Genomic DNA, 16097 nt, shown 5'->3' with positions numbered 1-16097 from the left:
GGTTGAATTGCATTGGGATGCTGGTTTTGTGTCTTTCAGCATTTGCTGCAAAGTCTAAGCTTGCATTAAAATAAAGAAAGAAACAATCAGAACAACATGGACTCAGGGGTGCCAATCACACTGACCCTCAAAACTGTACATCAAGAATTTTAGTAAAATGACACGGTATCCTGAAGAACAGAGGGGACATTAAATTCAGTTTTATATGTGGCATTAGATAATAGCACTCCTCAAACGCCACAGCTCCATTGCAGGGCAAGACAAGGATGACCCAGCACTGCCTAAAATCATGACAACAGAGACAAAAGCTGGAAGACTTGGCCTGCCCATCTGAATCCCAGTTCTGAGTAAATCATTCATACTGCCAGCAAGCCCTGCCAGCTTCAGATGATAGCGCCAGATCTCTACACTGACTGAACCTTTTGACTTGCAAGAAGGTTTTTTTGTAGGAGTTTTTTTTGAGTTTGTTGGTTTTGTCATTTTTTTTTTAGATCTAATGGACTAGATGATTTTCAAGGTCCTTTCCAACCTAAACCATTCTATGATTCTAATACAAATATTACCTGGAAGAAATCTCACAAATCGCGGCATGAAGTGAAATCTGGGGCAGCAAACAGAATCATTTTCAAGCGAAGGACCTTAAATTTGAAAAAACACAAAAAATATATGAACAGCAATGCATTTGCAAAAGAAGAAAAAAAGAAGTCAACTGTGCTGCAGATGAACAGTGATTACATTTGATAGGGCCTACGCACAGCAGAAAGGAACAGAGTAACAACTTCTACTGAAGGCTTTCACATGGACAATTTCAAAGAAAGCTACAATAACTTAAAAATAAAAAGAATGTAACAGAAACACAATAGTTTTATTTAAAATGGTAATACAGAAAATAAGTATAATTAATTCACTTAAGCCTTACAGACACAAGTACTAGTTTATTAGTCTTCTCTTAATTAGTGGGGTGTTTTTTGTTTACAATACAATACAAATTTACAAACAATAACAAAGATAGCATGGAAATTTCCATGATGTTATTTCGTGGTTGTTTTTTTTTTTTTTTTTAATTTCCTACTTCATCATCCAAAGCTTTGCATGAAAATGAAAACAAAACCAGTAAATACCTGGTGTTAAAAAAAGAAAGAACACCAAGAACCAGTGATACAAAAGACAACACTAATATCAGAATACAATTAGTATCAAACCAAAGAAAGCTAAACAAAATGTACGAAACTTGTATGCTCTTCTGTTTAACTGCAGTAAGCACAGAGTGCATCTCTATAGACAAAGTCAAGACACCAAAGTACACCTACAATTCTGAAACTAAATTCTTTTCATATTCTTGGTTTTCTTTTAGACCAAGGGAAGGATCATCCCTGAAATTCTCCTTTGTCGCAGTCTTCACCGAAATATATATTTTCATCTTGTCAAGTCAAAAACATTCAGCTATAATGATATGTTATCCCTCTATGGCTGTCTGTATGACACTGCTTTGTAAGTTGACTGTAGAGAAACAGTGTACGAGTAACTTGTTTGTTAGCTTGTAAAACCAGAGAGAATATATTACCTGACACCTTGACTTTCAAAATACAATGCACACAATACTGTGCAATATTAAGCATACAAAAAAAATTACTGCTCGATTAAAAATGAGTTTTGGATTAGGAAGAAATTTAGTTTATCTGCAAGAACACAGTGCCAAGTTTGTGCATTTCAATTGCTATAGCCCACATTAATGAACTCTAATATATATCATCTTCTTGAAGAACAAAGTGGAAGCTTGTCCCTCTCACATAAACCAGCATTTGACTTTGGTCTTTTCAGGCCCCTCGCAACTTTTGTCTTTTTAAACCAAAGAACATAACAAAATAGAGTCCTATTTACAGAAGCTGCAACTAATTGAGGTTTTGTATGTTGGGTTTTTTCCCTAATCAAAAGTTACCTTTAAGATTCCAGTCATAGAGCTCCAAAATATCTTTGAATAGATATGAAGAGAATAGCTCAAGACCTCTCACACAAAAATTCTGGGGAAAGAAAAAGTAAACTGGAATTATAATTATATAACAGAGTAATACAAACAATGCCAGTCACATTTATTTAAATAAAACAATGAAAAAACCCAGTGCCTTCATATTTGCTAACTGCTAGACATTGGGCTTTGGAAACAGTATCGATGTATCTGCAATCATCTACTGTAACATAACACAATGATCTCTTCACAAAGCATTGTCACAAAAGCATTGTAACAAAGACTCTTTCATCAATGACCGTAGCAACACTATAGGCAGAAATTATGAATCTGCAACAATTTGCCATGCGGTAAAACCCTTTCACCTGAAGAAACTAAGCAGATGACATATTCCTGAGAAGGATCTTTTTCATAATTCACTTTTCCTACATGTTCATATTAAAAGTTCATAAATCACCTTCTGTGATATCATGATCATTTCCATAGCAACGTATCAGTACAACGCAAATTGAAGATTTTGACCTCAAAAGCCAACAGGAAAGGAGAAAAAACGGAAAAAATAAAGAATGAGATTCTTCTCCTCAAGAGGGGAAGCAGCTCCTCCAAAGCACAGAGCTTTCATTTAGAAATGAAGGAACTTAAAAAGCCTTCCTTAACAAACAACATCAGGGCAGGCTGATATGAATTGTATTTGTATGACACTGGCCATAAAGTCCAAACCCAACAAGACAATTTCTTTCACAAGAATGCATTAGTAAAGATGGTCTGCAAACAGTGCTGTAGTCGATTGACCAGAAGTCCAAAAAAATCGCCAAATTCCCTATTTTGCTTGGTGGCCATTTGTTGTTTTAGAACAAGATTTGGAGACAACACAGCAGATTCAGTAACAAGAAATGAATTGCTTTGATCACATTAATCTTGCTGAGGAATTTCAGGGCTCTTGCATATATTTAGATGCTGTTGAGCAACAAAAAGAGAGATAACTAGAAAGAAAAATGTAAATATATGTGATTAAATTAAGCATTGATCCTATCTTTGTAGTTAATATGCAGGGGTGTTTCTGTACCTACACATGCTGTTCCACTGCAGCGATTTACTTCACAAACTGGCTTCACCAGGGATTAATTTGTAATAAAAAAAAAAAAAAAAAAAGATTATGAACTGAATGTGCTTTGTTTGTATCCACCGGAAATTTGTTTTGGCAACAGCTTATATTAAGTACTGATAAGCAATCTTCAGAGCTTCAAACTCATGATTAAGTTTCAGCTCTGCCATAGACTTATGCGGTCCTGGCAAACCAGCACCGCCACATGCCTTATTTTTGTCATCCGTAAAAGGGGGATAATGCCTAACTCGTCTTACAGATAAGAGTACCTGACGTACATTGTATATAACTTAAAATGAAAAGAAGCTATGGATGTAAGCACTTCTTACTATTTGATTTTAATATATGATAGCCTAGGTAGATGGATTTATGCTAGCACCTGTGAGTGCAAGTTCCTTTTCAGCCATTTGTTCAGAACACAGCCTGTCTCTTAGAGACTTCACGAGATGGGATTCTAAAGAGTTTAATCCATTAAGCGTATCAACAACATATAACCCACTGACTTTTTGACTAATTATCCTTCTTACCTCGGGCATCATCTCCTCAATAAAATGAATTGTATAGTCAATGTTAAATCTGATTACTTTACATAGAGGAATCTGGAAGGAAAATAGAAATTCAGCATGAAAAACTACACAGCATCAAATGTATAGTTAATACAATTTTGTATGCAAAGGTATTACTGTCTGCTTGAAAAGGGCACTTGATAAAGCAGCTGTTCTGGGGGATCATGCAAAGACAAGAACACGAGCATGTGAAAGAAAAGTAACAGTTCTAAACTCCACCTCTGTAATAAAACAGGGCTGACAGGAGGGATGGCAAAGGAAGATTAAATAATGCCATCTACTGGAGATGAAGTTTCGTTTAGAAGAAAAAGCAAAGTTCAGTAAACCTGTATCTTCTCTCACCTGTACATTTGGAAGTGAATTTATTGTTTGTGAAACAACATGTCAGATTGATACAGTGGCCTGAAGACACGATGTTTTTAGCACACTGCCAATTCTGTTAGCTATACTGTCTTAAAATATGGCTTTAAGTCATAGCAACACAATAGAAGAACTTCAGGATAAATTTATAGGTTTATACTAATTTCATCCAGTCAATATTCTCAGAAATTTACTCAACTAACTAATAAGACAAACACCCAATTCCTTTTTTTCACTTTTGAAAAAAGGTTCCTCTGTTTGCAAAGTCCATGGATTGCTGAAGGTGTTTGTTTGTCCGTTTTTTTAAGTGGGATTTTTTAAAGTATAAATACTGAATTGCTAAAAGACTACGGAAATGTCTAATTCTACCCTACACATCTACAGCTCTTAGTAAGTTTTACTATTCACGGGCCCTGCAAGCATTAAAGTATCTTAGAACAATTCAATGCTCTGTGAAAGTGAGGCAACCCAAGGTTATTTTGCATTGATAAACATTCAAATAAATATCTGAATGATTCTGGGGCTGCACCGAAATCAATGGACTTAACAGAGGTGCAGTATTCTGCTTCCATCTTCTTGCAGCTCACTGTCAAACATTTGATAGTTTTGTCTACAAAAATCTGTTGATACCTGCATGATAAACTAAGGAGCTACACCAAAGAGAAAACTGTATTTCCTACAATTGGATACAATATTAAATGTGAATACAAAAATAAAAAACGTTGGAAGTCAAATGCCCCATTTAGCATTTGAGGAGAGGAAAAACTGTCACATTTAAATCAGCAGCATTTAAAAAAAAAGTAAAAATAAAAATACAGGGAGTGTTTGCTTACTTTCTAACATATAAGTTCAACCAGGACAGAATATTCCAATTCAGAAACTCAGCAGCCTGGGATATTTTTCTTTGTATTGAATAGAAAATTAATGCTTTAGAGAAGTGACCACGACCAAAACCTCTGTGAATTAGAGTTCCACATAAACAAGCAAATACATAGCAAAGGAACATGTGGTTCATACTATAAAATTGTTTTGTAGTCATATTAAGAAAATTATAATTTCTCTTATGACTGTACTAACCATTTTCCCTAATATCTGATTGGCTTAATTATTACTGAGTAACAGTAATAACAGTAGTAAGACTTCTAACAGTGTGCAAAGCTAAGACGTCAAATTACAGAAATTCAGTTCATTCAAAGATGTTGGTGTTCAGTTCTCTATGTTTGCTACCCTTTTCCACCTCCCTTTTATCAAATATGCTCCAAAATGTCTCTCAAACAGCAGTTGCTGTGTTGCCAAAAATCATCTCAAGACATCAATACTCCTTCTAAAAGGCTTTATACCTGTTAGTAACATGAACTGACAATACAGTGCTGCTTTATATTCAACTCTGTAAAAAAGTAATCATTTGCTGCTGATCACTTCCTCTATTTGGAATGAGAAAAAACACACATGCACTTTATGGTAAGAGTAAGTTCAATGTCTTCACTAACTATTCATGTCAGACAAGAAGAGTTTTCCTTGTTCTCTGTACATTAAAGATTTCCATAACTCTCTGCCTTCCTGTCATGCAGTAGACACAAAAATTATAAAGATAAAGGTGGCCTTTTTACCCTTGTAATGGGAGTAAAACAAAACTGTTCCTTTTCACTTGTTTGCAAAGTGAAAATGCAAAGCCTCAGGACAAATCTGCCTTGAACCCTAAGCCTGAGTTAATGCTACCTGCCAGGATTGCTTCACACTGCAACCCCACAGGCTGAACTCTACCTTCTTACTGTCTTCTCATCAACATTGCAGCCCCTCGCCCTGCTCACCAAAAGTAATGTGATGTCATATACATTATGCAAGCAAACTGTCATGAAAAAAAAAATGGTTTCTTCTCAGTGCCTCTCAGCTCCAGTATTCTTACATCCCAGTCCTGTACTGACAACCATTCTTATACTGGGCTTTGGCACTGGTGGTGTAGCTTGTAATAGGTATAAAACCAAGGTAACAAACCAAGCCGATGACATTTGAAAAAAAAGTTCTTGAAATATCAAGATAACAAAAAAAATATCTTCAAGTGTACAGAAATGAAGTATTCGCACATTTTTCATTCAGATACAGCTAACAGCTTATGCTGGAAAAACAGGGCATTCAGGTACCAATCATACTTACATTTGTTAGTGGGGCGTGTGCAAACATCGAGAACCCCTCAAAGATATATTCATGGTCATCATACTCAATAACAGTAGGTCTGTCTGTCTGAAAAAAGCAAATAAAACCACCACGAAGTAAGAAGCAGTACTACTTCCATCACCAGAAAAAAAAAAAAAGTCCTAGTTAGAATTATTTATAAAGTACTTACTAAGAAGTTTGTGGGAGGCGACACAGTAATTCGGTAGTGGTATAGTCTTCCAGCATTGTTGGTCATGGGGCGGCATGGTTTAATGGGCTTAAAGAAAGAGATAAGTAGAATTATGTGTAGAGTCAAGGCAAATTTAGATTAAAAGAGAGAATAAAGCATTTCTAATAGCCATGAAATATGCACTAGGAAAAATTAAATAAAAGCAGGTAGTCATAATTAAGCATTCTGGGAAGAGGGAAAGTGGGGCCTTATCTACATTTTCACTTTCAGAGATATTTTTAAAGCTATTCGAAAGCAAAAAAAGGTGAAAAACATTGCTGTAATTTTGTAATTTTCCATTCACTCTCCATCTTTCTTACACACAGCAGTTACTTGTTTACATACCAAACTAATTTCATCTTCTACATACATTTGTTTCAGGAAACTGATTTTAAAAGCTTACAAAAAGGAACCCGGACCTCATATGGGAAGATCTCAAAGTCTGTTATCAAGATAGACAGATATCAGCTCATCTGCTTGGGGCAAATCTGGGGTCTGAAGAGAAGGGATTAGTCTATCACCAAGAGGCAGCTCTAGTAACCCTGCTCTATCTGCCAGGTTGTGATGCCTGCCTGCAAGGTCCAAAGCCAGCCAGCCCTCTGTGCACTCTGATGCAACACCAAATGCCTGGGATTCATGTTTTTTTTCCAGCCTGTTCTGAAGCAGTCCAGTTTAAAGACCTAAAAATCCTCAGCAGTCAGATAAAACCAGTTTCTCGCATTCCCTACATCCAATTTGCTGCAGTTCAGAGGCTGCCACCAGCCCGTCCAGAATACATCTGTCTGCATAGTGAAACGGGAGGGGAAATCACTGCAGTGAGCAGGGTACTACTCTAAACAGCATTACAAAAGTTGGCCTGATGGTGATGGCAAGAGAGCTACACCACCACGCAGCTCTGTGCACTTTGCAAGACCCATCCAATAAGTAGGGTTATTACTCTTGCTGTTTAGCCCCAAATTAAGCTTCTCACTGGCGTGACAAGACTGTTCCAAACCAGCCAGTTTAAAGCTAGGCAGTTGTATATACAGGACACTGTGAAAATTAGTATATCCCAGGAGACTTTCTGAAACCACAAATTCCCAGCTAGCCTTGTTCCAGGGAGCAGCTTCCTTCATGCAGCAAGTTTTATATACCAGTTTTCTTCTGCTAAAATTTTCTCCCTCCTTCTGTCCCAGAAAAACTCTACAGACAATGTGGGGAGGAACTGATCCTGAACTGGAACCATTTATAGGAAGACCAAAGCCATTTTTCTGAAATGGAATAACACATCGAAACATTCGCAAATCCTTAAATGCAGAGAAATAATAGAATGTTTCAGTAAATACATGTAAAAAGTCATATTGAAAAACAAAATTCTTCAAGAAAGATTACAAAGGTAAATTGTAAAACCTGCATATTAATGTTCTCTAATTCTTTCACAAGAACTTTTTTTTAGAATAAAAAAGCTTGAGGTGGTCCAAGCACTGTTTTTCTTTACAGAAACAATACTGATCACCAAGAATTCTGTGTAAAAATTAGTATTTCAAAGGAAAAATACCCAAACACTATTTAAACCATGTTTTTCAAAAGAAGGGCACTACCATTATAAAATGTGTTTCAGCAAGCTGATGGAGTCTTTTTTTCTAATCAAGTATTCATAAAGAACTTAAACTGTTTGACAGTGTGCAGACAGTACTGTGCACAGTGCAGACATGCTCTAGTGCTAAGGCAAGAATACACCCTGACAAGCTTCCTGCTCCTGTCAGCAGCATAATTATTATTTTATTTACTTTTAAAGCAATCCCTTCACAAAGAGGGCGCTCATAACATACTCATCCACTTGAAGATGGTAGATCTTTAATAAAAAAGAACTTGTGGTCAATGTTATTGTGCTTCAGAAACTTTAAAAAACAAACAAACAAACAAAAAACCAAAAAACTTAGAACTAAAGAAATACAAGCAAAAGTTTTCCATAGTTTTCAGTTGGATTTCATTATAGGTATTGCATTTTAAATATGAGGTTACACAAGTAAGTGATTTAAAGTTGCACAGGAGTTTTTAATAAGCCTGTAAATCATGGGAAAAAAAAATCAAATCAACCCAAGTATGTGTTTACAGCATGAGGTTTGTATTCATAATTGCAATTCTTAGAATTAGTTACCTCTTCGCCAGGATAAATGCCATGTCTTATTCCCGTTCGTCGTGCTTTAGCACTGCACTTGCACAAAGGTCCATCATTCATCTGTCAAAAACAAAATAGGATTCTGTTTTTATTGGAAAACAGTTTTGGAAAAGTATGTTGGTTTTAGTGCCTGGAGTGATGATGCTTCTAAAAGCCTGTCATGCTTAGATTAAGTGGATGTTCTTAAGCCAATAAAACTGAAAACAGTATAAACCAATGTAAGAAAACTGTACGATAGCATTAGAATTTCATCACTGTTTCAGAAGCACAAGATGGAAAAATGCTCTCAGCAGAAGCATACCACTCTACTATCATATACATCTTTTCCATTTCTTATACATACAAACAGAACACCATCTGCCTAAAATGAGATTCAGGTCCCAAACATGCACGTGCAAATATTTACATGCTCTCCATGTTCAAACAGTTCCACACAGTTCACTGACTGAAATCTCATCCCTGGTTAACCCCTCTGCAATGTGGCAAGGCTATCACCAACAGTATGCAAAGCAGACCATTTGAAGATTTTACTTGTTACTTTAAAGAAGTAATGGGAACACTTCAATTGCATCCTGCAAACAGATCAGTAAAAAAGATGAAGGGGGAAAAAAAAAACAAAACACACTTCAGTATTCTGTATGGTTGCATCAAGTAGGTATATCAAAAAGGGCCACTGCACACAGTATAAAACTAGTGTCTTTCTTTTCACTTTTATGACCAAGTTTAATGCAGACTATCAATGACTGCAGTACCCTAAAGCTTTCTGCTCTTAACATCATGCCTATTGCAGAAATCCAACAAAAAAAACAAACAAACAAACAAACAACCACCACCCAGAATCAAACCAGAGAAACAAATGAAGTTCCCAACACCAGGCTTTCATGGAGTTTTTCAAAGTATGAATGCAAGAACTGAAACATTGCTTTTAGACTTAGAAAAAACCCAATAACCTTGCAATAAAAAAAAAAAAAAGAAACCAAAAAAAAACCACATCAGAACTTTCCATGCCATTATAAGCAGTCTGAAAATGGAAACAGCATCCAAGGTAGAGCTAAAGAGTATCACCAGCAAACACCTACAATGTGAAGATACCTCAGGAAGCAAAACCCACCAAACTGCTGTTAATGTAGTCTTCAGGCAGTTAGGAGAGGGACGCAACTTTTTAATTTTGATGTTAATTCTCTGAATGTTAATCTCAGTTTAATCACTTCAGACTGGCACGGTGCATACATGCAAAGGAATGTAAGCAGGACACCTTTCTAGTCCTTTGGGAACTGAGTGATGCAATCTTAACAACAGAGTGACATGACAACTTTTTGTTCACGCGTTTTTTTCCACACTCAGAGACCTTTGAGGAAAGTACAGGTTCAATGAAATTGAATCATGCCTATAGGTAAAGGCATACTTCCCCACTGGCTTATGCAGCCAGAAAACAGAAGAGAGTTAAAGATCATAATTTTACATAAACTAAGGCAATGGCTTTTAACTTTCTCTGACCAACAGGGCAACACAAACAAGCAAATAAAACTTGCCACTGTGGTAGCATTGGCTTTAACAACTTATTTTCTGGCAACAGCCAGCACTGCTGGAGATTATCCAAAGTAACAAACACACTGCTCAGACTGAAGGGTTGGAAAGATCTATCCTAAAAATCTAGTTCCATGTCAGAGAGTGTACTTGCATGTGCTAGTGTGCACAGCAATCATTCCTGGTTTATGTAGTGATAGTTAGAAAGCATTCTGGCACACCAGTTAAATACCTAGGAAAACTTCAAACGTTTTCAAATAAAATCTACTCAGAAGTAGTACAGCGCTGACAAGCTCACCATGATCTGATTTCAGCCCCTTCAAGGAAGATGAAGAGCCAGTCTCAAGAAAGTCTTTGGAAAAGAAAGTTTTTCAGCAGGAAAGTCATAAACCACACATTCCTGAATCTATTCATCCAACAGTTATTCCACTTCTTTTTATTTAGCTAATACTCTGGCCTGGAACATTACTTTGAAGTGTGCCCAAGAGCTACACAATTTTTTCAGTTAAATATCTAAATAGTTTGCTAATTTTGTTTTCCATACAAATAAAAACAGCTAGCTTTGCTCAGTCAAATTATTATTTTTTTTAACTGGAAGCATAAATATGAGTCTGTAGTAGAATATTCAGCAGACCTTTGAATTACCACTGTGGCAATAAGCATTGCAGTATCTCTTGGCATTATGATTTGTTGCATGCTAAACTCATGCATCACACAAAGTGCCAGGAAAATAAATTTACTGAGGTGCCATTTGACAATGAGTTAGAATAGACTGTAAAATATTTAAGTAAGAAAGATGAAGATGGCAAATGTGCAAACAAAAACTAGTCTTCTGTGCAATGTATACATTCAAAACAACACTTCATGAGCTCAGCAATTATGTTTAATGAGAACTATAATCTCCATGCAATTACAAAAAAAACATTAGACAAGAAATTAGAAGCATTAACTGCATATTTAAAACATTATTTATCATTATGAACTGAGAGCTTTTAGGTGAAAAATTTGTAAAGGAGGTAAATATGCTGCCTTTTCTCCATCCCAGAATTTATCTGTGTACCTTTATCTCAGGGCTAAGAGGACATTAGTACAGTTACCAATTCAGGTTTTATTAACACTGTCAGACATGATTCCAGCTGAATAAACCCCAGGATTCATGAAATCAAAAGTGAAGTGCTTAGAAGAAGATGAAAGAGGAAAAGGAAAGGGGTGCTAAAAACTGCATCTTGAAATAGATGTCACCCAGCATGTTTGACAACAACGCAGAATTTTAGGTCTACAGGGCAGAATGACTTCCAGACAGAGAACTTTTTCCTCTCACTGTACCTGTCCTGGATCATTGTACCACAGTTCTTCATGGAGACGATCAGGGTGTGCTTTTTTACGCTTAATTTCTGCAATGACGTCAAAAACTTCTGAATCCGAACTGCTAGAGCAGCTGCTGTCATCTTCAGAGTCACAGTCCGAGTCACTGGAGCTCTCTGATTCACAGAGGGAAAATAAAGTCAGCTGAAAATCACTTCCACATGCTCTCTTCTCCAATAGCAATGCATCCTCTAACATGACAGCTAACTGTGGCACACTGAAAGTTATTAAAGTTGTACATGACATTCGCACCAGTGAAAAGAGGGACAGCAACCACACTTTTAATAAAAAATGACAGCAAATGCTATGGATATTAAATGCTTACAACTGCATCTGTTTGCATGCATGAGAGATTGCTGTTTGGCTGTCCAGGAGCACCAGTGCTCAGTTGTAGAAGAACCATTTCAGTTAGTTAACATTAAAGATTATAGAGCTATAACCAACACAAGTATTTCGGGAAAGTCAAAAAAAAAAAAAAAAGAAAAGAGAGAGAAAAGAGAAAGAATACACATACGGTCACCAGCATGAGCTAAACAGAACCTGTTGTTTAAAAGTTAATTCTGCTTGCTATGAGCAAAGTGCATATGTCTAGTTTCATTTTACCTAAAAAATGCTCCTGTCTGTAGCAAGGTATTGTCTATTTAAGAGTTTCAAAAAGACATATATGTATAGAATTATTGTAGAACATGTAGTGTTAGACTAATTTTTCAATATCAATTATTTCTAATAAATCCATTATCACATATTAGAAACCACAGACAAGAAGAAAACCTGAAACTACTTGCTGAGTGAATCCAGTCATAAGTTTTTTAGAAGCCCTGTTCTGTGAGTTGTCCTCCTTACTTTCTTTTTTTTAAAAAGACATTTTTCTTTGTATTAACTGAAATATTTTTTCTGATGTACCAGAGGGGAGAACAATGCTAAAGGGAAAAAAAAAAAAAAGAGAAGATGGTCTTAGACTTGCTAAAATGTCTCCTTTGTTGTGTTGTCAAAATAATGCTTATAAGTGTCTGGACTTAAAACAACAAAAAAAAAAAACCCAAACAAAAAACACCAACACACAAAAAACCCAGAGCCTGATATCACATTTCTCTAACCTCCTGTGGTACTTACAAGTGACTCCCTTTCTTATGCATGTAATGTCACTCATTTCCACAGATCTCCTCAGCTCCAATTTAAATAAATGCCTTCATAGCCAAGATATATACCATGATGCAAGTAAGGTTTATTATTCTTGGAAGCAGGGATGCAACATTTCTTCCATTTCTAAGTTTTGACTTAAGAGAAAACATATTACTATGCTGTCAGTGCTTTGAAATGCTGTGCAACTATGGTTTCAAAAACGTGTATTTACTGAATACAAGACTCTCCTTAATTAAAAGAAAAAGAGGGAGAGAGAGAAAATGAGAGAATATTACTAGTAAAATATGCTTCTTTTTTTTTTAAATCAAGTTGTATTTTCATACAGTCCACAACTCAGCATAATGTGTTATTAAAATACATCCTTGGGATATACAGTTAACATTGGTCACATATGCTTAACTGAAATCAAGTTTTGTCTAAATGTGCGTACACCTATGTTCCTACAAATATTCACAAACACTTGAGTTTTAAAAAGTTCTCTGACAAACATTAACCAGTTGTATAAGTCTAATTTTAGGTGTGAAATGAGTGTGGGATCTGCAAGAGTAAGCTGGAGTTCCAAAAGACCAATGCAAAACTTTTGGTTACACGTATTGAAATCAGCCTTTTGTGATCTAAAATTGCTCTTAAAGTGCATTGCTGTCTCACTGCAATACACAATTATTGCTAACGGAAGGCAGAACAGAGACAGCATTTACTTATGTACAAAATAAGACAAACTATCAGACGCTACAGATGCATGGCTGTAGGAGAAGCTGTCACAGACAGCGAGTCAGCCCAGGGGACCAGTGCAGATGCAAAGCCTTCAGGTCCTCCAGAAAGATTAGAAAAAGAAACAGAGAAGTTGCTCTTGGCCCTATCATATTTTAGCCTGGAGCAGCAAAGAAACTCTTTCTGCAGAGATCTGAGGAAGTGAAGGCTTTACACAGGTATGTTTTAATGTAGCAGTTTTGTCCTCACTTCATCCACATGAAAATATATGTCCTGAAAAACCCAACAGTTAATTTTGCTAATGATTCTTGAGTGAGTTAAATATGTGCAAATCTGCTGTTCAAAAAGACATTATGAAGGTGTTTCCTTTACACTTGTGAATTCACTGTGAATTCATTTAATCTGTGGTTTTTTTTTTCTTTTATCTTTACTGTATCTTTTTATACTGCCAGCATGTAACTGACCATGTCATTATATACCTATATTTCAACTTCAGAATCTTTTACATATGATTTTTAAAGAGTTACTAAGCTCAGATACGAGAGTCTGAAGCAGCTCAACAGGCAAACATGAAACATCAGTTAAAAAGCAAACCCAACAGGGTACCTAAATTAATGTGATATGCCTAAGAATTTCTTGAACTAATGGAATGGACTGAAAAACATACTATGAAACACTCTAATGATGGAATTATAGAAAGAACAGCTAACAGTTCTCACAAGACAAGAAAAATAGCTTTCTCTGACTTCTGAGTAGACAAATTGCTATCAAAAAGTATGCCCTGCTAATTCAACCAGTATTCCCCAATAACTGATACAGCTAGCAAACATTTCACTGCAAGAAGATCCACATGGGGGGGTGCGTGACAATGTAGATAAACTATGTTTCGAAAACTGATACTTCTGCATAACATTTTAGTAAGCAGAGTTGCAAAACACAATCCAGAAGAAAGATGAACTCAGTGCCATAACAAGCATCCATATGATTTTAACACCACTACTCTTGCTTCCTTTTTAGAAATACAAGACCAGGAGCTCCTCAAAGGCTCTTGTGTGCCATGCTTTGGCCTATCTGACCATGCTTTCATGCCATGGAAGAGACTTTAGCACAAGGCAGTGCTGGATACTCTCCATTTTCCCTTAGGCTTTCTGGGTAAAGAATCTAGCTCTACTTCAGTCAAAGACAACAGTAAAACTCCCATGGTTATGCAATAGAAAGAAAGGAGTTAAACACAGATTAACGTACCAACCTTATTAAATAAACACAGCTGCCAAAACCAGGTTAACTACAAATTATTCCATTTCAGAGCTCTGTCATCATTTCTGCCTACCTAAATCTTCATCCAGCTTGGTCTTTGGTGGCTCCCACGGTGGCCTGGCTGCTTTGGCCTTTGCTTGTCGCTTTCCTAACTCGTCATCAAACTTTTCATACAGGTCTCGGAGCTTGCTTGTTCCTACCACAGTAGAGTCGCCCTGTTAATTACAAAAAAAAAAAAAAAAGACAGTGTTGAAATAGCACATGAACAAAACATGTGCCAGCGTTTCACAATGAAATGCAAGAGGGGGAAAAGACAGTGTAGTTCAATGAAACATGGAAATACTTGATAAGGCTTTAGCGTATCATTACATTGCTCCACCAGGTGAATCGGCAGAGAAATTACTTAATTTGCTGACACTTTTTCATCAAACCTTTGGCCTAACGAAGCAGGACTACAGCTAAGTATACTTGTACAGCTCAGCCCTGATTTTCAACAGGTTTAGAAGAAACAGGAGACCTGTGAAAGTATTTTGCAATTAAAAATAACTTTATCACACACAGGAAACAAAACTCAGCTCATTTTGTTGCCTGCTTTGAAATACCATGAATTCACTCTCCACGTCATTCTCAAAAAAACACCCACAACCAACCACAAACACAAAAAAAAACTAAACCAGAAACCTCCCTCTCTCTATCACTGCTCCACCAGCAGGTGTTATTGTCAAGTACAAAGAATCCTGACTTCCTGCTTCTGTACAAAATTTCTCCAAGGTCGTGGGAACATATGGTGCTTGAGCCATCTTTGCTCAAATACAGGTATAATAGAAAAAAAACCACCCTTCCCTCCTGAAGACAAAAAAGTACCCCTCTTCCACGTACCACTAATCTGAAAGAAAACAAAGAGAAGAAACTGATGAAAACAGAGAAGAATACCAACAAATAAAGTCCTTAACAGAGCTAAAAGACTGAGGTGGTTAGGAGGAGAGAAGGATTAAATGACACAAAACATGATCCCGCTGAAGGGTTCATATTAATCAAGTAATCAAATAATCAATAAAGGACTGTTTACAGTAATTTTAGAGTTCTCTCACAAACATACCACTTGATCCATAGGGTCATTGGAATAATAGCTTTCAGAATGGGTACAGCGAACCCAGACTGGCTTAAGTAATTCCTCATCTTCATCTTCATTTTTTTCAGATGCATTCTCCTCTGATTCTTTGTCTTTGATAGCAGTGTAGTTTTTATCTTTGCTGGAGCTCTGGTTCTCAGACCACCTTTCTCTGTCCTCCTCCCATCGGGGTCTTTTTCTCTCTCTACTTGGAGATCGGCTTAGTGGGAGAAAGTAAACAAAAGTAATTTTCTTTATTATTTTAACAATGACAGATTTATAATGAAAAACAAATAGTTTGCTACAGATAAGTACATCGTTCTATCATATAAATTACAGCAAAATCCAATTGCTTCATCCTGCTTTTAACTTGCAACATAAAGAGCAGAGCACTTTGTAGTTCTGACCTACTATAAAAAATTTAAAATTGAAAGTGCTTTTG

General features: G+C 36.3%; 1 protein-coding gene across 1 annotated transcript in view; it reads right to left on the bottom strand.

The window, feature by feature from the left end:
- DROSHA (drosha ribonuclease III) overlaps positions 1-16097 on the bottom strand; it is a 69270-nt gene that overhangs the window by 48287 nt on the left and 4886 nt on the right. The window contains exons 3-11 of the mRNA XM_082479094.1: positions 15644-15875; positions 14618-14759; positions 11395-11549; positions 8521-8601; positions 6342-6428; positions 6152-6238; positions 3599-3670; positions 1940-2021; positions 564-638 (exon numbers count right to left, since the gene is read on the bottom strand). Of these exons, the coding sequence (XP_082335220.1) occupies positions 564-638; positions 1940-2021; positions 3599-3670; positions 6152-6238; positions 6342-6428; positions 8521-8601; positions 11395-11549; positions 14618-14759; positions 15644-15875 (1013 nt within the window). The remainder of the gene's footprint in view (positions 1-563; positions 639-1939; positions 2022-3598; positions 3671-6151; positions 6239-6341; positions 6429-8520; positions 8602-11394; positions 11550-14617; positions 14760-15643; positions 15876-16097) is intronic.

The sequence above is a fragment of the Vanellus vanellus genome (genome assembly GCF_965231255.1).
Source record: "Vanellus vanellus genome assembly, chromosome: 2".
Lineage (NCBI taxonomy): Eukaryota > Metazoa > Chordata > Aves > Charadriiformes > Charadriidae > Vanellus > Vanellus vanellus.
This window is presented reverse-complemented; position numbering and strand designations above follow the sequence as displayed.